General features: G+C 41.0%; 1 protein-coding gene across 5 annotated transcripts in view; it reads left to right on the top strand.

Moving 5' to 3' along the window:
* The window catches only part of Arhgef33 (Rho guanine nucleotide exchange factor 33), a 114,979-nt gene that overhangs the window by 67,523 nt on the left and 23,048 nt on the right, over positions 1-24,408 (top strand). For 2 of the 5 annotated variants that reach the window (XM_063229543.1, XM_063229548.1), the window contains exons 11-18: positions 3,958-4,090; positions 6,022-6,105; positions 7,257-7,340; positions 9,413-9,561; positions 10,849-11,013; positions 12,043-12,862; positions 17,690-17,829; positions 22,953-23,027. In XM_063229543.1, coding sequence (XP_063085613.1) covers positions 3,958-4,090; positions 6,022-6,105; positions 7,257-7,340; positions 9,413-9,561; positions 10,849-11,013; positions 12,043-12,862; positions 17,690-17,829; positions 22,953-23,004 — 1,627 coding nt within the window. In that variant the 3' untranslated portion in view covers positions 23,005-23,027. Of the gene's footprint in view, positions 1-3,957; positions 4,091-6,021; positions 6,106-7,256; positions 7,341-9,412; positions 9,562-10,848; positions 11,014-12,042; positions 12,863-17,689; positions 17,830-22,952; positions 23,028-23,994; positions 24,339-24,408 lie in introns of those variants that run through there. The other 3 variants (XM_063229538.1, XM_063229531.1, XM_063229529.1) reach the window with 3 other exon arrangements.

Here is a 24,408-nt window from a genome sequence, read left to right as displayed (position 1 = left end):
ATACCAAGTGTAGTATAATATTTAATTTATTGCTTATGCCTTGTGGAGGCATGCAAGCCTGGTCAATCCATCTTTATCTTGAGGCGTGGCCTTCAATAGATGCACCTCCAACCACAGCTCTAATGTGCTCTCATCCTCTGCACTGACTCCTTCATGGTCCTAAACCTGTCGGACTGCCTGTAACATGCCTCCCAACTTAGATATCAATAATAGTTTCTACTATATTATAGTATCCATCTAGTATATTAAGTATAAGTTTTATATAACAGGCACCTCGACCAACAGCAATATAGTTTCTCTGACAAGAAGCATGGATTTGTCTCTATTTCAAAACTCAGATCTCTGGAACAGCCCATACATTCTTATTCAGATCTCATTTGACTTGTTAAATGAGATGCTAAATGTGTTAGTAGCTCTGGGTATAGTCAAATTCTTTTTCCTTGCTGTCACTGTCTACTGTCTTGATGTTCTGTTGTGACCTACCACTGAGAAAGGATTAGATCTCTCTCCCAAATTCAAAGAAATTAAAGCTATGATTTAATTCTCAATGAAAGTAAAATAACTTTTTTATCATATCTATGATAATAATTTTCCTGTTAATTACTTACTAAGCTAACTCTCTTTTTCATTTCATAAACCAAGCAGAGAAAAGCTTCAACTTAATACTGTTAGTATTAAAAAACAAACTCTTGTTCTGAGCTTGATGTTGTTTCCACTTCTAATTATCCTTCAGTCATCAAATTTAGTTTTTTTTATAAGATTTGTTAAAATCTCCATGTACTTTATTTTTTTGGTACCAGGGATCGAACTCATGGCTTTATGCTTGTTAGGCAGGTGCTTATGCTGCTGAGCTAAACCCCCAGCCCTCTCTGTGTACTTGAAACAGGCCTTTTGATACTTTTTTTTTTAACTTTTTATCGGTACCCGGGATCGAACTCACGACCGCCTGCTTGCAAGGCAGGTGCTTATGCCGCTGAGCTAAATCCCCAGCCCCCGTTGATACTTTTATTTATCCAAAGATGAAAACAAATTTAGTAATATGTATTACTTTTCCCATTACAAACTGCCAGACTTCCACACTCTCTGCTCTGCTGAAAAGTTATTAACAGATAATACCTCTGACAACTATCCCTCGACGCTCAAACCAGGTCAAACTTATAAAACTTTAGATTTTCCCTGAGAAAAAGGTGAATTTCTCAAGAGCCTCCTCAGCCTATTTCAAGTCAGCTCTGTCACAGGTTGGATGGGCTGGAAGTTGAAGGGCACATGTGGCCAGCTGCAAACCTGGGCAGAATCTGGGGGCTATGGTTCATTGGTGAAAGATCGCAAGCATTGAAGTTCTGGGCTTGTTTTGGATCTGACTCACCTAGACAGACACATACCCTTCAGATCAAGCATTCCTGTCTATATACTTGTGGGGAAGATTGCTATTTATTTAGCTTGATAAACCAAACTGCAGTGACACATCCACACAATAAACTCAGTGCTACAAATCCCCACTAGATGGCACATATGTAACCATCCACGCGCATCTGAGACAGTTGTAACCTTCTGTGCAAGCCCAGCAGTTATTTTTATATAATAGCAAGAGTGAATTTATTAATTTCAAACTCTAACTGGATTTTCCCTGATTACTTTTAGTTTATTTCCATCACCATCTAAATACTATTTTGTTGGGGGTTGAAATAACTTTCAAGGCTCTAGAAGGAACACATTACTCATACAGTCATAATTTTACTCCTGGTAAGGAATAGAAAACAAGCTCAGCATTCAGTACTTTGTCTTCATGTAGAAGTTGCTCCTGGGAGTCAGGTCTGGCAAAGCAGTGAAACAGATTAGCTATGTCCACAGTGTTTGCTTCTTTGCCCCTTTGCTGTTCATCTCCTGGCTCAACACTATATTCATCACTGATTTCAAATACTATCCTTGTTAAATTATTTATAAAGTGTTTTCAATGTTTGGTATACAACCTTCATAGGTCCTTGCTCTTTATTTAGCTTTTGAGTTTCCATAATGGGGGGGGGTACTACAGATCAAACTCATGACCTTGTGCTTACCAGGCACTTATGCCCCTGAGCTAAATCCCCTGACCTGTTTCCATAATAATTGATGTGAATATTAGCTCTCTCCAACCTCACTCTGAAATCTCATTACCCCCCGGGGCCATCCAGGAGGACGCTGGTACTAGTTCTCCAACTTTTCGAGTATGTTGGTCGTGGTGTAGCAGAAGGAAGTTTTCTAGAAAGAAAAAGAAAGAGGGCAGACAATCCAAGACACATTCCTGAATTTATATGGACAACCCATCACAATATTAGATCTCACCAAAAAGATCCCTGCCTTCATTCAGGACATACCAGAAATATTACCCAAAGTTATTTGTAGCCTTTGGGTAGGAAGAAATCTTTACACTAGGTCTTTTGCTGATGCTGTGTTTTGTTTTTTCAGTACAATCATCTGTACTGGTTTTGTCCTTGTCCACGTGTCTCCTACTCACCCCTCCAAATTCCCCTCTGGTCTAAAAGGGGATTACTTAGATCTTCCAAGCTCATAACTCTACCTATAGGAGTTGCATATCTTCCAAACCCATAACTCTCTGGCCCACTAAACCCTAGCAAAATTTTTAAATTTTTAAATAAGTTCAGCTCTCAGTGATGAGTAGGCTATCATCTTATCTTGGTGAAAAGCACAAAGGAACCTATTTTTGGTTCCCCTGTGTTACCAAGTTCAGATCAGGAGTGGAAAACCTACGGCACACAGGCTGCATTGCAGTGGGATCTCTGTATCACAGAAAGCTCTGAAAGGTTCCCGTCACCAGTTTAGATCCTCATTTCTGTAAGATCCTGTAGGCCCCTGGTCACTCCACTCCTGTCCATCCAGGTCCCTCCTCCTTTTTCCTGGGGTTCTCTTCATAGTTCTCTTCTCCGTTACACCCTTCTGTGGTTTCTCCCTTCCTCCCTTCATTTTCTCTGGGAAAAAATGGGTCACTTTAAGAAGCAGAAGAGAGTGATGAATGTTACCATTATGTGTACTAAAATATACCAATAAAATTTAAAACACACACACACACACACACACACACACACACACACACACAAGAGAAGAAAAGAAGGATTTCAGGATTTTAGGATTTCAGGGTAGGAAAGGAGTTCTGTAAACCCCAGAGAGCAGCAGGCCATCCCTGATCTGTACACAAAACTCAGTTGTTGCCCATTATGTCTCTTTGAAGAAAGAGAAAAGAAACCCTTTCACTTGTCCCTAATGTCTTGAGCTGCTAGTGGTCAACTATGAACAGTTTTTCCTACTTACCTTAAGTAGCCATCTCCTACCTGACAGCTAAGAAAAACCAACCATCACTGTAAATGCGATCATCTACCACACCGATTAGAATAACATACACATCAAACTGGAATAATTCTAAGACATTGAAAAAGATTTCCCTTGGAATTCTACTGGCTGTAACGTTAAGTGGGAGCATAACAAGTTAGCTTTACAGTGGTCAGACAAGTGATTGTACTCTGTTTGTTTAATACACACTTGTAAAGGGGCTATCAGGAAAGCAGTCATTTTATAAACTGAGGATATTTGTTGTGAGATCTACAGAGACAATTAAAAAAAAAATCCTAAATGCAAGCGGGGCATACTTGGAGGCAGCGGCAGGAAGATCACAGGTTGGAGACCAGCCTGAGCAACTTGGTGAAAATCTGTCTCAAAATAAATAGATGGAAAAAGGGATGAGGGTGTAGCTCAGTGCCTGCCTAGCCTGCGGGAAGCCCTGTGTTTGTGTTCCAGTATTGCAGAGAAGGGAAAAAAATAGAAATACAAATACGAAGGAAAAAGATCCTAAGTGCAGACCTGTGATTCATGAGTATTTTGAATGACTGCAAAAGTGGAACCTGCTGTTTGTATTCCTGCGAGGCCTTCCTGGTTTGTGTGATTCTTTCTGTGTTCTGTTTCAAGCCTCTTTCCTGGCTCTCTACGGTACCTCGTCCAGCAGCACCTGGATTTGCTTCATGCACTGCAGGAAAGAGTCCTGAAATGGCCGCGCCAAGGAGTCCTTGGAGACTTGTTCCTTAAGTTAACAAATGATGAAGTAAGATGGTTTTTCCTTCCTTCTGTAAACTTGAATTTTATGCACCTGAGGGTCACTCATCTGTTTCTCTTAATGAAGAAACTAGAAACAGTGAATTTCAGAGATAGAGCCACTGAGATCTAGGCTAGCCTCCCTGTTCTACAGTTGCAAACGTAAGATATTTAAAGGCTTTGCTGAAATCATGCAGCCTTCTAAGCACTTAGATATCTGTGAACAGGACCCTGTTAAGTCTTTCAACTTTTGCTCCCAGCTTTATACTGTACTATAATTGCCTTCACTGAATAAGCATGTGTGCATATATATTTATGTGTGTGTGTTTATATATGTGTGTATATATATGTATATACACATACTCATGCACATCTATCCGTATTGGTATACATATAGGGTATATAAATGTGTATATATTTTTATATGTGATTTTCAGTCCTTAGAAATTTAAAAAAATTGATAGGTAGCTATGTCTTTTGTTTTTACTTTCTTGGAGAAAGGGTGCTAAGTTTTCTATGATGAAAATATGATTGCTGGGTGTGTGCCTGTAATCCTAGCACTCAGGAAGCCAAGGCTGGAGAAGCATTGCAAGTTCGAGACCAGCCTGGGCTACAAAGTGAGTTTAAGGCCAGCCTGAACTGCATAATGAAACCCTGTCTCAGAAAGATAAAAAAAGAAAGAAAGAAAAGAAAAGATGATTGAAGCCAGAAGTTGCAAACTCAAATGTCTGCAGGGCCAGCTAGTGACACAAATGAAGTGAAGTGAGCCTAATGCGGTGTCCACTGGTGGCAATTATGCTGAAGTGGAGGACACATAGCTTGCTACAAAGAACAGCTACTCAGCTTTATCGATTTCTTTATGAAAAGACTCTGGAGTTGCCAGCACTATTTTAAGAGAAAGCAGGGAGCCCAGACTTTTGTATCTAATTTCTTTATTTGTAAAATTCTATGTGGGACAATTGAAATCGGTCTGCAAGCTGGTTTTTACCTGTAATCAACATCCGTATATCAGTGATGCTCAAATATGATTAACAGGACTGGAGGTGTAGTTTGGTGGTGTAGCGCTTGACTACCACACATGAGGCACTGGGTTTGATCCTCAGTACTACATTAATTCACATTTCAAATGTAGGTAATGATACAAAATTGATTTGTATAGAAGAAAGTGGATGTGATGTCTGATATTACTTTAGTTCATTTGTATTCAGTATGCTTTCAGGAGCTAAACATTATTACTATGGGAATAAAACTTTGGAAGCTATGAGGTAGTTTCTTGAAGGGAAATTGCAGAAGTGAATACACAATTAGTTGAAATATGCTATTATGCATTGAGAAACATATATCAGTACATATTAAAAGGCAAATTGGGTTATGTTCCTATCTTTTTTTTTTGGTACCAGGAATCAAACTCAGGATCTTATGGTTCCAGGCAGGTGCTGTGCCGCTGAGCTATATCCCTGGCCCAAAGTTTCTCATTTAGATGTAGAGGATTAAAAGGAAAAGGAATTGCAAAAACAAAGCATGCAATTTTATAATTTAACAATACTTTTTCACTTTTCATGACCCTCATTAATCCCATGGTTTACTATTTTACTGTCATTAAAGTAGGGCTCTTGAGTTTTGCTTTTCAAGTGATTGTGATATTAATCTTAAAACTAAAAAGATTTTTTTTTTGTATTTTTAACGGTACCAGGGATCAAACTCACGACCACAGGCTTGCAAGGCAGGCGCTTATGCCACTGAGCTAAATCCTCAGCCCCCAACTAAAAAGATTTTTTAAAAGATGAATAAAAGCTGTCAAAATGTATTAAAGGACATAGTTTAAAGTTCATTGAGAAAAATCTCTGCAAAGCATTCCTTTTTGATACACATAACTCTGTAAAAAATATTGTGATTCCTGTTTCCAGGTTCTTACCATATACTTTTGTCTTTGTTTTAAAGAATAATTTCTTGGATTATTATGTTGCCTATCTGAGGGATTTGCCTGAATGCATCTCATTGGTTCACGTAGTTGTTCTGAAGGAGGTACGTTAACTTTATGTGCTATCCTGTTCATACATGTCATCTATATATGTTGTTCATGCATCCTGTCAGGCTCTCTGAGCTTATTTTTCAGGCTGAGGAATGACTTTAACAGAGCCACTGGTGCCCTTTTTTGGGGGTAAGAAGTCCATGCAAGGCTCATGTTGTTGCTTTGATGCTTGCCTGGCTTGACTTTGTTCCACTCCATTGGAACCACAGGCAAAGCAAATCAATGTTGTAAGCAGAGCTCCTTAGGCTGCAACTTGTATGCAGCATATGTAGTGGTGGTGGGGTGTTTAGGCTCAGAAAATATGACTCGCAATATTAATTTGGCCAATTTATAAGGTTGTAAAGCAGCTCTAGGCATACTGTTTTAATCCATGCCACTGCAGCGATTACATTATATACTTCATAAGCTGGTGATACATATATAACAGTTCTGATTCCCCCCACCCAGTGGCACTGGGGATTGAACTCAAAGTTTCACACAGACTAAGCTCTAACACCGAGCCACGTTCCCAACTAGTTATTTTAGGTCAATACAAGAAAACAGTAATGAAAGCCACAAATCTGAGAGCTAATTAGTAACACAGGAGACAAGTGGCTCTGTTTTACTAAATTTCTGTTTCAGTGTACCCCTGCTCCCAACCCAGCATAGTGTCTGGGAAAGGGGAAAGAAGAACAGGAAACGGAAGACACAGAGGAAAGTGCTCTCTGCTTTCAGGTCAAACGACTAGTTGCTAATCACAGTCCCTTTCTCACTCTTGAGACTCATATATACCATTTAGCCTGTTAGTAAACCAATGTAATAATCACTTCCTAGACAATCTTTATGAATTTACTCAACTCAAACATAATTTATCGAGTGCTCAATTCTATCTAGCTCCGTGCTAAGATAAGAGTGGGGAAGAAAGTGTATTTTGGAAATTTGGGTGGATTCCAAAGAAGTACATGATCTATTCTTTGCTGAAGAATTGTTTCCTTGATCATATCTCTGAACATGTAGCTTCTCCAAAGAGAGGTCAGCACTTGATGTCAATCTCTGGGAAGAAAATGCTTTGAAAATAAACTTTTCCTACTCTGGGGGACTGACTCTGGGATTCTGCCGCCAGAGTGGGAGGGGCACAGAATGACTCCACATTTCTTTCATTCAGGGTGATGAAGAGATTAAATCTGATATCTACACACTATTTTTTCACATAGTCCAACGCATTCCTGAATACCTGATACATCTACAGGTAGGTGTGGCTGGACAAGCCATCAAGTTGATTTTTATACTGAACTATCTTTTCATTTTTAATGTAAAAATATAGTAAAGGCTTCAAGAAACTATTAATATTTCTAAGATGTGCATATGATTATCCCATACCCAATTATGGGTATTCCTATAGTATGAGCTAAAAATCTCCATGTCCAAACATGGAGACTCAGGATGTCTGCCTTGAGCCTCTGGTGGTCCAAGATGTTTCTATAAGCACTCCCACTAGTTTCCAAGCACCTTATTCAGTCTCTTTCACCTTGATTCTACAGCCATCTGTGACTTTCTGGTATCGAAATGTCTATCTAACCTGTCCACTTACTTGCTATGCTAGTTACTTTTACCTGGCTTGAGTCCCAAGCTCTACTTTACAATACTTACACTTTCACAGTAGAAGCGTGAAGAAGCTGATGGGCTGATGCCACACCATTTTCCCCCAGGCCTTGGAGCAGCTTGAAGGAACTAGAGCTGAGAGACCTGACAACCTCTTACTAGCCCTTTTCTTACCATCATCTACCTGTTCTGGTTTGTTGAATGATCTTAAGTAGTGCTGTGAAGGCATTTTATAAATGCTTGTAATTTCATTTCAGGTAAAAGCAGCCCGATGTCAATATTGAGATTTTTTTTTTGTCTTTTTCGTTTTTATCGATACCAGGGATCGAACTCACAACTGCCTGCTTGTAAGGCAGGCGCTTATGCCGCTGAGCTAAATCCCCAGCCCCTAATATTGAGATTTTTAAGCACATGTGGCTTTAGGTACTAAAAGCATTTGCTCAAGCTCTGGTTCTTTTACTTACTAGATGTATGATCTAGGAAAGATCTCTTAATTTCTCTGTACCTCGGTTTCTTTATTTGTTAAATATATGTAACAACTGTACCGATTTTTTTGGTCTTTTTTTTAAGATAGAGTTTCTCTATGCAGTCTGGGCAGACCTTGAGCTCACTTTGTAGCCCAGGCTGGTCTCAAACTCATAACAATCCTTCTACCTCAAGTTCCCAAGTGCTGGGATTACAAGTGTGAGCCACCAAGCCTGGCTCAACGGTACCTATGTAATAGGGTTGTGGTAAAAATTAAATAGGGCAATGAGGCAACAGGAAGTGTTTAATAAATGTTAAGCTTTCACAAATCCACAAATGTTAGCTTTCACAAATCCAAGTCACACACATATTCTACTGTAAGTATTTCAGTCCATTTTATGTTACTACAGCAAAATACCTGAGGCTGGATATTTTATTTTAAAAAGTTTATTTTGGCTCATGCTTTTTAAAGTAAAAAAGGACAGTGCTGGCACTGGCTTTTTAGTGAAGGTCTCATGGTAGGTAGTATCACATGGTAGGAGTCTGTGTAAGAAAAATAGGTCACATAGCATAAGGAAAGAAGCAAGAGAGAGGAGAATGAGCAGGCTATTTTTTTTTTAAATAACAACTCATTTTCACAGGAGCTAACCCACTCTGTAAGACCAACATTAATTCCTTTAAGAGAGTGGTCATCAGCCAGGGACATTGCCTTTTTTCCTACCTCTCAAAGGTCCCACCACCTCTCAGCACCATTACATTGCAGACCAAGTTTCCATCACATCAACCTTTGGGACCATGACCCTAACAGTATCCAAACCATAGCAGCAGGTAAAGTAATACCTTAGGGAGGCCACAGGCCAAGCTGGATCATAATTGCCAACCCAGAAGCCACTCCCATCAGATAGGCTTCATGCCTGACATTCTCATCATTAATCTGACTTATTTAAGGCACTGCTTACAGACTAATTGCTAGAATGCTTTCGTTAATTTCAAGATCTAACTAGACCTTTCTACCTTTTGAAGTGGAATTATGTTTACACTCAACACAAACAGTAATAGCAATGACTTATTTTGCCTTGGTGTGATGGACAGAGACTAGCAAGTTTGACCTTTCAGCTTATTAGATGAGCCATATGCATTGTTGTCTGTTGTTTTAAATGGCTACTAAACTTACAATAGATCATGGTAAGGGCAGAAGATAGAAAACTTTTTATTCTAATTATGTAATGCAGCTTTCTTTTCCTTCCTGTCCAGAATGTCCTGAAGTTCACAGAGCAGGAACACCCTGACTATTACCTACTACTGGTGTGCGTTCAGCGCCTCCGAGTATTTATCTCACACTACACCCTGTTGTTTCAATGCAACGAGGATTTGCTTATTCAGAAACGGAAAAAGCTCAAGAAGTAAGGTTCTGATGGTGTACTCTAAAGCGTGTGTGCCAAAGGCTTCTGAGAACCAAGATATAAAGCAGTCAATGTGGGTGTCTGCATTGCGTGTTAAGTGGCTGAAACAGAGTTGGGAAGTAGAAGGGAAGAGAGAAGGGAAGAGAGGAGGGCAGGCTGACTACAGGCAGAGATATCTCATAGTGCTGGAAATTAGAAAAATAGTATTTTCATTCTAATGCCCTCTCTTATATTGTTGCCACCTCAAAAATACTGTTTCCCTAAACTTTTCCAGGTTTAAAATTGCCACTTAACAGTCAGAATTGTTTCTTTCATTAATCTTTTATTGAGCACCTGTTGTGTGTCAGGCACTGTCCTGTGTTGGTTACTTTTCTCTCATTGCTGGGACAAAATACCTGACACCCAAAATTAAGGAAGGAAAGGTTTATTTAGTTCACAGTTTGTGGAGGCTTCGTACATAACCAGCTGGCTCCAAGGCAGGGTGGCACATAGCAGAGGGCAACAGTTTATGGCTGCAAAAGACAGCAAAAGCAACAACAGTAAACAGGGAAGAGCACAGAGAGAGCTAGCCTCTTTCTCTTCCCTTATATCATATGTAAACTACCACCTGAGGGAGGGTGTAGCACTCACACCCATAATTCCAGCACTGGACCACACATCATTCTCAAACTCTAGAAGCTTGTCCCCATGACTGTATGAAGCTTTGCGGGGGGCGGGGGCATGTAGCCATAAACCATAACATGTCTCATACATTGAATGTAATGCAATGAATGAAATAGTCAGACATCCCTGCCTTGGAGTTTACTTTTTAGACCTGGATGTTGAACAAATAAATTAGATGTCAGTAATTACTAGGAGTAAAACAAGTGTCAGAGTTTGAATAGATCTCACACTATGAAGAAACAAGATTTGATTAGGGAGCATCTGGGTTTCAGAACAATCAGAAGCAATTCATAGCACAGCTTCCTAATGATTTGGATTTCCTTCAATCTCACTGTAACAGAATCATTTGCCAGGGTTTCGGACGCTTTCTCCCAAGCCATGAATGACTCTTCTAATAGATGTCTTTCCATACTATTCTGTGATCCCATGCCATTTTCAGCTAGTTAATTAACATCCTTACTTCCGTTCAACTGCCAGCTTATACACTATTATGTAAGCAACTTAGCTGTAGAGACCCCAAACCTTCACATCTAAGAGATGACTTTTTTTCTTGGCCTAATGTTTGTATGCAGAGAGCCAGTTTCCCACTGTATAACCACAGAATGATTATTTCCATTCTTTTAGGTCATCCATGGCAAAGCTGTACAAAGGGCTGGCTTCCCAGTGTGCAAATGCTGGCCAAGATGCTTCCCCCACTGCAGGTCCAGAGGCTGTCCGTGACAGTGGGATCCACTCAGAAGAGATGCTGCAACCCTACCCTTCTGCTCCCAGTTCTGGCCCTGCTGTCACGTAAGCATCTGTTGCTGTGGAAAGATTAATGGCAATGTGCCTGGGTCCCGGGTGGTTTGTGGGTTAGCAGGTGGGCCTGGATTAGGAGTATGATCTATTGACCTGCTCCTTTCCCTTTTCCCATCAGGCCTATGTGAGACAGCCAAGCAATAGACCAGATGCTTGGATCCCAGAGGAAGGCATTAATAGTAAGGGCAGGCTTAGAGACGGGCCATAGATGTAGAAAGTGCAAATTTACTCTGGAGCATCAACTCTTAAAATAGTGGCAGAACATTATTATCCTCGAATTGCAACAAATAAAGTCAAAAATTGCAACTTTTAGAGATCATACCCAGACTGGCTAATCATGACATGACTGCCTTTACACTCTGTACAGGTAAAATAAAATTCAGTAGCAATTTTTAAGGCAAAAGAAAATTGGGAGTTAGGTCAATATTTCATCTATTTCTTTTTATATCTGTAAATGTGGGACCTAATTTTCATTATAAAGTCACTAAGATAATCATTAACATTTATATCTGTATTTATGTTTCTGAAATACAATTTAAACATGACTAGACTAGCAGAATAACCAGACTCACTGTGCAATGGCCCATTTAAATCGGCCTGGTAGTTACAGCAAAACTGACAAATCCCCACCTGACAGGTATACTATGCTACTTTGTAAAGTATGTATTTGCTGTCCGTGATCCTCCCAAATAAAAAAAAAACATTCCATGAAAACTAGGTACATTCAGAGGGCCAGCTTTTACATCCTATGAACCCTCTGTGGGCAGACGTTTGACTTATAAAGCATGCTATATGGCCACAAAATTTTGAGATTTTATTATGACAAATTTAAATTTACACGAGTACAATGCACCCCATACAGTGAACCCCGTACAGTCTACCATCATTCTGATTCAACAGTTAAAGGTGTGCCACATTTACTTCATCTAGGAATGTATGCTTTGGGCCTCCAAAACTTGGAGGGAGCCCAGCACTAATAAATAGTAAGTAGACCGCCTTTGTATTGCTTTCCCTCTAAAGACATCTGATGGCCCCGGTGAAGAAAAGCCAACAGCAGCAGAGCCTGATGGAGAGCATGCAGCCTGGGAAGCCCAGTGACTGGGAGATGGAGGGCAGGAAGCACGAGAGGCCCGAAAGCCTGCTGGCCCCGGCGCAGTTCTGCGCGGCAGAGCAGGACGTGAAGTCGCTCCCCGGGCCGCTGCAGGCTATCCCGGAGATGGAGTTCGAGCCCTCGCCGGCCGAGCCGCTGAGCAACGTGGAGCGCTCGCTGCGCGGCCCGGCCGAGCTCCTGCCTGACGCCCGCGGCTTCTTGCCGGCGGGCTACGAGGAGTTCGAGTACGGCGGCGAAATCTTCGCGCTCCCTGCGCCCTACGACGAGGAGCCCTTCCAGGCTCCGGCCCTCTTTGAGAACTGCTCGCCTGCCTCTTCTGAGTCCAGCCTAGACATCTGTTTCCTGCGGCCCGTCAGCTTCGCCATGGAGGCCGAGCGGCCAGAACACCCACTGCAGCCGCTGCCCAAAAGCGCCACATCCCCGGCGAGCAGCACCGGCGTTTACAAGCTGGAGGCGACGGCGCAGGCGCAGGCGCAGGCGCACGGCAAGGCCAAGCCGCTGAGCCGCTCGCTCAAGGAGTTCCCGCGCGCGCCGCCCGCTGAGGGCGTGGCCCCACGCCTGTACAGCACGCGCAGCAGCAGCGGCGGCCGCGCGCCGCTCAAGGCAGAGCGCACGGCGCAGGCGCATGGCCCGGCCGCCGCCGCCGCCTCCGCCCGCGGTACGCCGCGAACCTTCTTCCCCCAACAGAGATCCCAAAGCGAAAAACAGACGTATTTGGAAGTAAGGAGGGTAAAGTAACACCGAACCGAAGCCCGCAACAACGGCGGCCCCGGGGCCTAGATCTGCAGGGGTGACCCGACTTCACCTAGCGAGGAGGGCGGGCGGGGGCGGGGCGGGAGCCGGGGATGGGGCAAGCGCGCGCCCGCCCCTCACGGGGTCGCGCCTCAGTGGCCTTTGGGGGCGCGCTGGACAGGACCAAGGCGGAGTTCAGGTTACACGGGGACACGTTCGGAGCCAGAGAAGGCGCTCTTCACTTCTGAGCCAGGCTCTGTCTGTCACACAGCCATTCATTCGCTCCTTTTCGCCCCTTCGGGGCCCCTCCCGCCCCCGCGTACTGCACTCCCAGGCAGGTTTCAGAGTTACACTTGTTTCAGGTTCCTCCGAGAAACTCCACGCTTGTGTTTCTTCTCTTGCCTGTTAGGTGGCCCCTTTTTGTTTTCAGTGTTGAAAGTGACCAACCCTGTGCCGGCCCACTCCACCCGCACTCCCAGGCTGCTCTGTCTCAATATAGACGGTGAAGTTTGCCGCAAAGTCAAATCATTCCTGCCCAGTCTCCTTTGGACTGTACCTCCATTGGGATGAGGATAACCCATAATAGTCAAAGCAACATTGACCTAAAGACACTATCCTTGGCCTCAGTGAATGTTGAGCATTCTGATGTTTGTCTGCAAGCCTCGTGGCATTTAAAGAGGCATTTAAGTATGTCTTTATGAAAAGGACATATTGAGTGAATGTAATTGAAACAAAGGCGATTTCTGTTTAAGTAGAAAGCAAGAGGACTTACTTGTGCCACCACCTTTCCATCCTACCTGCTGTTTTCAGATCTGCCTGTGACAGCCTTGTGCTAATTGTTGAGGATTCAGAAATCTGTCCTCTAGGACTAGTTTAGTACATGTAGGAAACACAGAAATACAGGATTGTAACAAAACTATGGAAAACCATAGTTGTACTTGAAACCTCTTGGGGTGATGGTGGTCAGAGAAGGCCTGATTAAGTTTTGTCTGGAAAAATCATTAATAAAAACCTGCACTTACTGAATGTATAAATTAGATTTTGAAAGGTGCCTAGAAATTGGCTGGGGCAAGAACCATGTACTGAAACATGAAAAAGACTCCTGCCCACCAAACAACAGGGGGGTGCTTTTTTTTTTTTTTTTTTTTTTTTTTTTGGCATGCTGTGCTAGGTGGGAAAGGTGGAAATTAGGCCAGAGGGACAGGAAAGGGCTGGTCATGAGTAGTTGCTGCCTGCTCAGACTCCAGGAATCAAAATACTCTTATGTCTGGTACCAAGACAGGGAAAAACCAAAATAGTGTGTTCACGTAAAGTTTATAGGGTTGATTAAGGTTCTCCAATTTTTTTCTGGCTCTGATTTTTTCAGTTCCCAACTTATAAAATGCTATGTGTTAAAATTTCTTGAACAAATCAACATTAAGCGTGTGTCACAGTTTAAAAGTTCATAAAAAGGCAAATAGAATAGTGCCCATCTAAAGTAATTTGGATGGGCAGAGCCTTTTAACTTTACAGTTAAGTAAAGTCAGTGCTATATAAGTAAAGTCAGTGCTTTATAGTCAGTGCTATAAAGAATGCTTTTATTTTATATGTTTCAAAAAATGTCTGTTTTTCTAGTTGATGTTTGAAATCTGGAAGTTCAGCAGTCGCCAGGCAAAAATCATTCATCGGTAGGCAGGTATGGTGGCACAGGCCTATAATTCCAGCACTCAGGAGGCTGAGGCAGGAAAATTGTTGTTAGTTGGAGACCAGCCTGGGCTATAAAGTAAGCTCAAGGTCAGCTGAACTACATACTGAAACCCTGTCTCAGTAATACAAAACAAACAAAAAGCCATTTGAAATAACAAGTAATACATGTCTATCAAAGAAATAAACAATTATTAATACATCTATGGCCATTTACCAGACACGCCCAATAGCAATAAATAATTTACTAGGAACTGAAACACATACTGGCTGTCAGGTTTTACTCCCTAATACTGTAGACATGAGTCAATTCAGAAAGAGATAGAAGAAGTATGAAGTGGAAGTCAGTTTAAAAGGGCCTTTTTTGTAGCACGGTACATAGCAAATTTTCAAGTATGCAAACAAAATATCCCTTGCTTTTGGTTTTGGACAACATTTTTCTTCCTTAAAACTCAGAAGGGTGGGCTTGTTGGGTGTCGCAGAGAGACAGTGCAGAGTGTAGGTGGATAGGCTGCTGTGGGTGTGTATCTGCCATGCATATGTGCATGCATGCATGTTTCTGTGTGTGCATAGGTGTATATGAGTGTGTTTGATGTGGGAGCAGGATGGTGATTGTAGTTGTAAAAGACAAATTCTTCAAAGCTCTATTTTTAAAGCCATTCTTTTGGCTTTTGAGATGTGCAGAACTCCTATTTTCTCTCTTCAAATGTACTTTGCATCTCCTGCCTCTGTCTAGGAGAGCCAGCTGGAACCTAGGTCAGTGGGGGCCAATCTATGGCCCACGTGCTGCAGTGGGCTGTTTGTATCATTGAAAGCGCTAAAATTTTGCCATCACTGGCCTAGGTCTTAGTGGAGTGTGAAGAAGACACATGAGTGGAAAAAAAAGATATTAGTATAAAGAGCATCTAACTTGGCTTCTCTGTGTTTCCAGTTTTCTTAAATTATAAAAATAATGTTTACCTTACCTCACATGGGAGTTATGACAATCAGGCCAAATGAGGTAAAGTTTATGGATATACTTTGTAAACTATAAAATACTATACAGATGCAAGGTTTTTTTAAGGTACAGTTCCACAGAAAGATTTTCATGAAACAGTTAATAGATTTAGTTTACCTGAATAAATAATTTGTTTTGGGTAGCAGTTAAAAATTACTTTACTGGCATTTCCGTACTCCATAGGAAGCAAAACCAAGGCATTTTCACTTGTGGTCCTGCAGTTGTAAGTCCTTGTATGAAACATCACTTATCAGGCATTTGCCTTTTTAGCCCATGAAATCCCATTTCTCAAAATGTGGTCCTTGAGCCATTAGTGAATACATTATCTGAAAATTTCTTACAAACATAGAATTTGTAGTCAGATGTTGAGTCAGAAATTGCAATTTAGGATTCATACTTAGGTGATTCATGTAAACATTATATACAGGTGAACAGAACCATTCTTTTTCATATCTAAATGTGTATAAGAATTCCTGAAGCTTCAAAGATTTTGATTCCAAAAGTCTGGGGTTTATTTCAGGAATTTTACTTATTTTTATTTATATTTTTGAGACACGGTCTTATGATGTTATCCAGGCTGGTTTCAAACTCTTGGGCTCAAGTGATCGTCTACTTCTGCCTCTGTAATAGCTGGGACTATAAGTATGTTCTGCCATGTGTGGCAGGAATCTACATTTTCTTTTTCTTTTTTTTTTTTTTTGAGACAGGGTTTTGCTGTGTAGGCCAGGCTGACCTTGAACTTGCTTATGTAGCCCAGGTTGGCTTTGAACTCACAGCTATCTGCCTGCCTCAGCCTTTTGAGTGCTGGGATTAAAGGTGTGGGTACCTCGATAGGCTCAGAATCCACATTTTAAATAAAAGCTTTAGCTGATCCTGTAGTCCCAGGTCTATACTTTGAGAAACAATGCACTGTGCTGTAAAGATACTGATCTCTGTGGTTTGTGAGTTTTTTTTTTTTTAATTGGTACCAGGTATTGAACTCGTGACCATGCACTTGCAAGGCAGGCGCTTATGCCACTGAGCTAAATCCCCAGCCCCTGGTTTGTGAGTTTTAACAGAATCTCAGGATTTCTCAATCTGCTACTGTAACCCAATTTAAATTCTCAAAGTACTGAAAATAATTCATTTCTGCACTTTGCTTTTCTATCAACAAGCAGTTACCCATTCAATTCATGAGATTTTTCAAAGCATTCCCTGCTTTGTCTCCTTGGGTGTTCTTAAGGTTATTCAAAATTAAGCAGCTAGTTTTGGCTTTAAATTACAGTCACCTCAAGGTAAATATTTCATTCATATAGAATATAAATATATATATGTATATTTAGCTGGTAGGCTTGTAACTGTGCATCTCTCTATAGTTTGTAGGCATGTAAATATGCATATCTATTGGCATAGCTCACATTTAAAAAGAAACTAAAGGGTGCATAAAAGATACATCTTTATTTTTTATCTTATTCTCCAAATATGGATTATGAATTACAAAGGTTATATTAAAGGCACATTTATAGTTTGGAAATACTAGGTGACATTTACTCCTAAACATTTCTGACCTCTCAAAAAAAATTTTTTTTGAGACAAGGTCTTGCTGTATGGTTCAGGCTGCCTTTGAACTCATTACATAGCTCAAGCTGGCCTCCAATGCATGGCAATTCCCCTGCCTCCGCCCCCTGAGTGCTGGGATTGTGCGTGTGTACCACCACTCCTGGCTTCTCACAAAACTTCCCTCATATGCCTAAAATGGAGTTAAAAATAAGCTTAAAATTATTGTTACAGTTACAATTAAAAATTTTTATCTTATAAAAAGAGGAACATATCTAGAGATACGAAGGGACAGTTTTGGAGCCAGAATAAGAATTTACTTTCTGTAATTTTTTCAAATTCCATTGCTTCCTTATCTTTATTGTTGTGTCATATCCTACCCCAGACTATTTCCTTGATACACAGAAAATACAACACTTGGCAGAAAATGCTCCTCTTCCACCTACTAATTGTTTTTTATTAGTATAGGTTTGCTTTAGTTGGGATTAGGTGCCACTGATAGTTTTTTGGGATAGGAGAGGAAAGTGACAAAGCTAAAAAAAACTCCAACAGTTAGGGTAGATATTTTGGGAAAAGAGTGAAAAACCATCTCTCTTTTGTATTTTCAGGAAATGCATTTAGAAGATGCTACCCGCTTCTGTCCAAAGGATGAAAGAGAAAGTGAACAAACATCTTTCAGCGATCAGAATCCCAGGCAAGACCAGAAAGGGGGCTTTCGCAGCTCCTTCCGCAAGCTCTTTAAAAAGAAGTGAGTAGCCCTTAGACAAGACAGCATTGTAACTCATTTCCCTCTGAGCTAAGTCTTGAAGTTTTAACAGTGGTAATTATCAAGTAACCTGGTCCCACCTCTCTGCTTCAAATTCAGTGCCTGCACCCAGTAGCCTCCATGCCTGCGGGGTGAAGATGTCTCTCTTGTAATCTCCCAGAGTAGACGCAAACTCAGCTCTCTCCCCTGCCACTGCTGGCTTTCATCCCTCCTTTCTTGTTCCCAGAGTAATGTGTACTGAGGAGTGGGCAGAGGCGGTCCTTGGGAAAACGAGCTGAAAGGGGTGGAATCTTCTATTGGAGTTGGCATAATGGATGCTCCATCAGAATCTGTCCACCCATGGAAACATTTCTAAGGACATCTTAGCAGTTCTACCCTTATGGCATATTTTTATCCTGGGACTAGTTCAGGTTTATTGGGACTTCTGCTAGTGTTTTCCCTGAATGAATGGATTTGACCTGGGTCCTAGTTAAAAATCACTTTAACGGAATGTTTGTCCATGTGAAGCAAAAACCAGGCGTTTACCTCTGGTGCCCTTTTGAGAATCTGAGACATTTTTTGTATGCAACATCACCCATCCAGCATTTTGGACTGCACTGTGTTACAGTCTGGCAGGCAGGGCCAAAGTGTGCATTCACGCTTGCCCATGGGGGGATTTGCTCATTTGGTCACTGCTGGCAGGTGACTACTGTCATTGTCTCCACTTGTCCTTAGACCTACCTCTCCTGCCTGAAGACACTGTGCCTGCTAGTGTTCTTAGTTTCTTTTGGTAGAGATTCTTGCACTCATTTTTAAAATAATAAGTCTTCATATAGTGGACAGAAAAGTGAAATAAAATCTTATTGCTGTCTTTGGAGAATTCCTGAGAAATCACTTTCTCTTTAAAAGTAAAGGTGTTGGCTGATTTAGATAAAGGGTTTAGAAGAACTAAAGTAAGCCTGGAGTACTGACTGGCTTTTCTTGTTGTTGTTGTTACTGTTTTTGGTTTTTTGGTACGGTTTGTCTGATCTCCTCCCGTGGGAAGGTGGTGCTAAGAATAGGGGATCTTTCATTGTTGGTCTTTTGGCTGTGGTTACTAGAAGAAAGAGGAAGGAAGAGCACAATTCTGCAGTCAGTCACAGCCCTTTCAGTTTTGCTAAGGCAATTCCGTGCACGCATGACTATTGCTAGCCCCTCAAACCATTATATTCAGGGATTGAAGAGTCGACAATGATATACCTCTCTCTAGGATCATAGATTTAGATCTTTCTTGGCCTACTGCCTACTTCTGTCAAGTTTTAAAGGGTGGGAGGACCTAGAAGCAGAAAATTTTTCAGTCTGAACTTGGGGTTTAGGCCCCCTAAATTCTTTTTTTTTTTTTTTTTTTTCCTATTATCCTGTTTTGAAGGCTCCTAAATTCTTTGAAGGACTCTAAACTTTTAAGGTACTACTTGAGCCTTGTTTCTTGAAGTATAGTCCCAAAATAAACAGCCACTTTTTGCCCACTACCGTTCTTAATGACTGGATACTTTTGTAAAACAGTGAGCAATAGATCTACCACTGATTACACATTCCTATTTGGGGCTGGGAGTAAAACTCACAGGAAGAGAGCTTATCTAACCTGCTTAAGGCCCTGGATTTGATCCCCAGCACTGTTTAAAAAAAGAAAATCTTGTTTATCAGAGATGTAAACACATGGTCTGCCAGGTAGGAAGAAAGAACAGGCTTATCTTTTCTGTATCCAGACAACAGAGCTAATGGGTTTAGAGTTCTGGAATTGACACTGTTTACCTCATGAAAGAGTGGATTCTATTAAGTAAAAGATAGTGGCTGTAGTCAGGGATGCTATAAGAGACTCCTAGGCTTACTAAAGAAATCTCTAAAGTCTATTCTAGTGTGGAGATTTGCTTTATCTGTAGTTTGACTTGTTGTAACTCTGAGTGATCATAACTCCTTGGTCACCTGATACAAGCAATGAATGAGGCCTTGGACCTGTAATTTTAAAATCTCATCATGTGGAAGGTCAGGTTTCATTTTTCTGTAGCCCTCTTCTCCCTATCAGATCTTGGTAAAATGCAGAGGACCTGCTATGGGATCTCCAAATTCATGTTGGTTAATCCTCTAGCAGCATTCTGGGATTTTCCTTAGAGAAAAGACCAGTGGATTCCCTTAGCCTTCTGTCCTTTCTCATAGGTTGGTCTGTGTAGTCATATTGCTGTCAACAATACTGGCACTTCCTTTGTATTTGAAATCTTAAGCCTTACCTGAGTGAAAGTAAAGGCGGAGTCGCAAGAGGAGTCTGCCTTTGGCAGGCTTCCTTAGCTTCATTGGTCTGGCCTTGAATAGTTAGCATCATTAAGTAATGTGTGCTGTAGCTTTCTACTTACGATGCTGGGAGTGCAGCCCGGAAAGAGTGCTTTGGACACTTTGATGGGATAAAGAAGCAGCTTTAAGTAACTTATCCTGAGTGTTTTCATCCAGTAATCATGAAAAGTTCATAACAGACCTTATTGCAATATGGTATTCTAGAGAGAAAGGCTAGAGAGGTCCCATAATAGTGCAAGAGAGCTAGTGCCTTTCAGCTTGGGTGAGAATACACCATTCTTCTATGCATGCACTGTTCTGGATACTTGCTTAAGATCATAAATGATATGGTCCAGTCATTACATAGGAATGTACTCTGGAGTCAGGTATAAGAAGGAGCCAAAAAGAGACATTCAGCCTATTCTCCCCTTGTGTGCCAGGTAGTCAGACAAGTGGCAAGCTCAGTGAATTCAAGAAGTGAACCTGGGTGTCAGAGTCACTTCGGAGCCTGGGCTCACAGTTCCAAATGGGCCAGGGCCAGAAAAGCTGCCTGTGTCATGTCTGGGGCTCACTGCCTTCCTTCCCTGTAGCCCTCTGGAGGCTCATTCCTGTCTACACTGACACACTTTTTGTTCCATAGGGGCTTGTTTGGCTGGTGGCCCCACACACCCAGAATGCTGCTTCGGGATGAAGCTAGGCATGGAGCCAGATGCAACAGAAAACCTGAGAAAGGGTTCTCTTCCCTCTGAGGCTGGGAGGGCCGAATATTCATTCCCACAAGGATTCAAAAGGGAGAGTCAAGCTGACATCATAAAAAAAATTCCTGAAAAGCCCAGGATATTTGGGGAAAAGGGTGACCCTCTGATTGTTTCTACCTCAGGCACAGTTATCCTGGGTAAATACCAAGACATATGTCCCTGAAAGCTATCCACAATCAGTCAGAATAAAGTCTACACATTTTAAAGTTTGAAAATATTAAGTGACTTTAAACATTTTAAATGAAGATTCATAGAAGCTAGGAACAAACCTAATGTGAAAAGCTGATGCTGGACTAACTCCCTTGCCTATGAGTAGGATGGAAGGCAAACTGTCCCTTCTAGAAGGATCTATGTGGAGACTGTCAAAGACTTAAACCTAGATTATTGTGAAGGTTGAGGCAAATGCTACTTTATATATAAATCTTGCATTTGGGTAAATGTGTATTTTTGGTTGGGAATGTGGCAGTGGGGATGAGGATTATGTAAGACACTTTAGGGATAGAAAATGTAAATGCTGCTTTCTCCTTTTATCCCCAAACTGGGGGGAAGTAGGAGATAAAGAATATAGCATCTAAATGATCAGTTCTCTTTCCTCCTTGATTCTCTCTCTCTCTCTCTTTTTTTTTTTTTTAGCATTTTGTAATCTATATGCCTCAAGAATATTTCCATTCCCGCTCTTTCCATCCCTCTATCAGATATATCAGATTCTATTTTCTTAGTCACACACTGAAAAAATACATTTACAGAGATCCATATAAGTCAGTAAATTCTCTTTTTTTGGGTATCTTCTCAACTATTTTTGTATCTGCCCAACCTTCACCATGAAACAGACCATGAGCAGAAAGAGGACTGAAGAATCAATTGATGATTCTATCCTTACATTCTTCCTTACCTCCTTAAAGCCCATATGAAGTCCCTCCTCCATTTTTACCTTCTTTTTAGTTTCTCTCATAACTCATTTCCTGTATACCTTTAAAATTGAAGGGCATAGTTGGAGGGATAATCTTGATTATAAATGTTTATGTATTATTTGGAATCAGTCATTCTGGGTCTTTAGTGTACTAGGTTTTGTCTAGTACAAAAAAATAAAATAGTCTTTGTCCATTAGGAGCTTATAGTTCAATATAAAAGTAATTCAGCTGCAAGTTTTAGTACATAGCACATAGTAAGTGCTCAACAGATATTTATTAAATGAATGTTCCTTTGACATTCTGTTGATTATAAGAGCTGACTGATGGCCAAGAGGATAGGTGTCTGCCCTACACCCTTGATCTCTTCTTCCTATGCATGTCTCCTGAAGCTTTCAAGGAGGATAATATTTCCAGTCAGAAAACCAAGTCAGAGACTTCTGTGGTACTATATTCCATTCCTCTCCCTTCCCTGATTCCCAAACAATCTTTCCAAGTTTATCTGTAGTAAATCCATATATGTTTACCTATCTAACTTAAGATTTTCTTTGTCTCTGTCACTTGAATGGAAGAAAAATCAGCAATAAACCTGGTCCTTTTTCCTCTTTCCATAAAATTCTGGGATTGCTGTGTGTCCAATTGTACTTGTAGCCACTGTACACTTTCCAGAAAGTGTTTACCTGTCTGTCCCTAGACTGTCTGCTCACTTCTGCCTTGCAGTCAGCCAGGGTGGCGTTAGAGGCTTAGAAGCCATTTCTGTGTTTTATGGAGAAGGGAAATAAAAGCAAATACACTGTGCCTTTCTCTTAGTAATTTAGGTGTGCATTACTTTAGAGCCTATTAGCCACACCTGTGGAAGAGTCCATATGCCTAGGTAGTCATATATTATGTTAAGTATTATAAAGCGGTCAGTTAAAATTACCCTTAAAAAGATGATAATGAGTTTTTAGTCAAGGCTACAGTAGAATGCTGAATTTTGAAAAGGATTAGTGAGTTAGACATTAGTTAATAGTTAAAGAAATGCAGAAACATTTAGGTGCTGGAGACACAAGGAAGTTACAATTTGTGAAAAGAGCAGTTGAAAGAGAAAAAAAATAACTAAGCCGAGTCTGTGTACTTTAAAAACTAGACAGGGCGATTTTGGCATTTGTTTCAGAAATGGGAACACAACTGGTGAAGATTTCTGTGGTCCTTGGGGCTGGTGGTGACATCAAAGCTTTCCCATTTCCAGGTAAACGCTGAACAGTTGCATGTTGGATCATCAAGTATAACATTTTGGGTTTTGGAGAGATCAGATGTAGATAAGAGGGGAAATGTGAGGTGAAGATTTTAAATTTTGATTAATAACTTTCTATTGAGAAACTGTCATGGGGGGACAATTTAGAATAAACAGCAGTCCAGTTTAAATCCTATTCCCTACTTCCTGCTCCTGAAAGTAAAGGCATTCTTAGTCTTCTGAAAAACAGAAGATACCGGGGAAAGGTGAAATGGTTAGAAGTATATCTCCATAACATTTTGGGTACAACTAATCAGAAATGATTTGAATCGGAGTTAGGCAGGAGTTGCGCAGGATAAGATGAGAAGGTCTGGAGTTTCAGGGAAGGGCATGTACAGTCTGTTACAAAAGGACTTCACCCCACCCATGTACCATCTTACCTGATGAGTACCCAGATGTACTGGAGTTGAGAGAGAACTGGTTTTTTTTTCTCTGCTTGTTGGGATGCAGTGAAGTGCCCCTTACCACTAGAAGTAAAAGCATGGTGGGCAGCTATGGCTTCATCTGTGATACCAAATACTAGGAAGAAAAGTGAAAATAATCTGGTCAATCAGCCAGGTGTCCAGATATCATAATAATTAGTCTTTGTGTGGATCCAGCCTCTTTCTTTGGATAATGTAAAGGGTTGTTTGGATTCTGCCCAATTAATCCCACAAGTGGTAGAGTCATATAGCTAAAAATAACAGTGAGGTCTCAATGAGAGCATACCAATGACAGTGACAAATTTTGGAGGCCAAGTATCCTTCTTTGCAGTGTAAGGGTACAGTGTAAGCATACCTAACTCAGGCTCAGCATATGTAGAACATGTTCAGTTTTATAGGTACTTTGGACAAAAACTTCACATCCTAGCATCGCTTTCATACATCCTCTATGAGGTCGTTTGATTGGTTCTTGGTTGTTGGGCTACTTTCATCCATTCTAGTGCAGAACTGAAGCTGGTGAAAAGGATTCAGTCTAGCTTATCAAAGGTTATTTCCAGAAAGCCTCCTCCCTCCAGGGACTTCTGACATGAACAAACTGGAGAAGGTGCAGAGCTGGAATGAATTACCCAACTGCCTTAACCAAGATAAAGGAAGAATGCACCCTCGACTGGGGACTCAAATGGACTGATTTGAGTTGTTGACTATTGGTTGGCTTTGGTCTCCTTTGTGGTGGTTGAGATGTTAGTGTCTCCTCAATTTGATTACTGTACTTATTTCTGCATTCTACTAAATGTAGCATATATGTGTGGTTGGCTTCAATAAATCTTTCATTTAAAAATGAAAACTAGCAGAAGCAAGAGTTTGTAATGTGATGCCTAGATTCAGTAAAGGCCTTTTATAATCTTGATTGAGAA

Source organism: Cavia porcellus, unplaced genomic scaffold, assembly GCF_034190915.1.
Source record: "Cavia porcellus strain 051 isolate PalLab524CR breed Dunkin Hartley unplaced genomic scaffold, mCavPor4.1 scaffold_1, whole genome shotgun sequence".
Lineage (NCBI taxonomy): Eukaryota > Metazoa > Chordata > Mammalia > Rodentia > Caviidae > Cavia > Cavia porcellus.
This window is presented reverse-complemented; position numbering and strand designations above follow the sequence as displayed.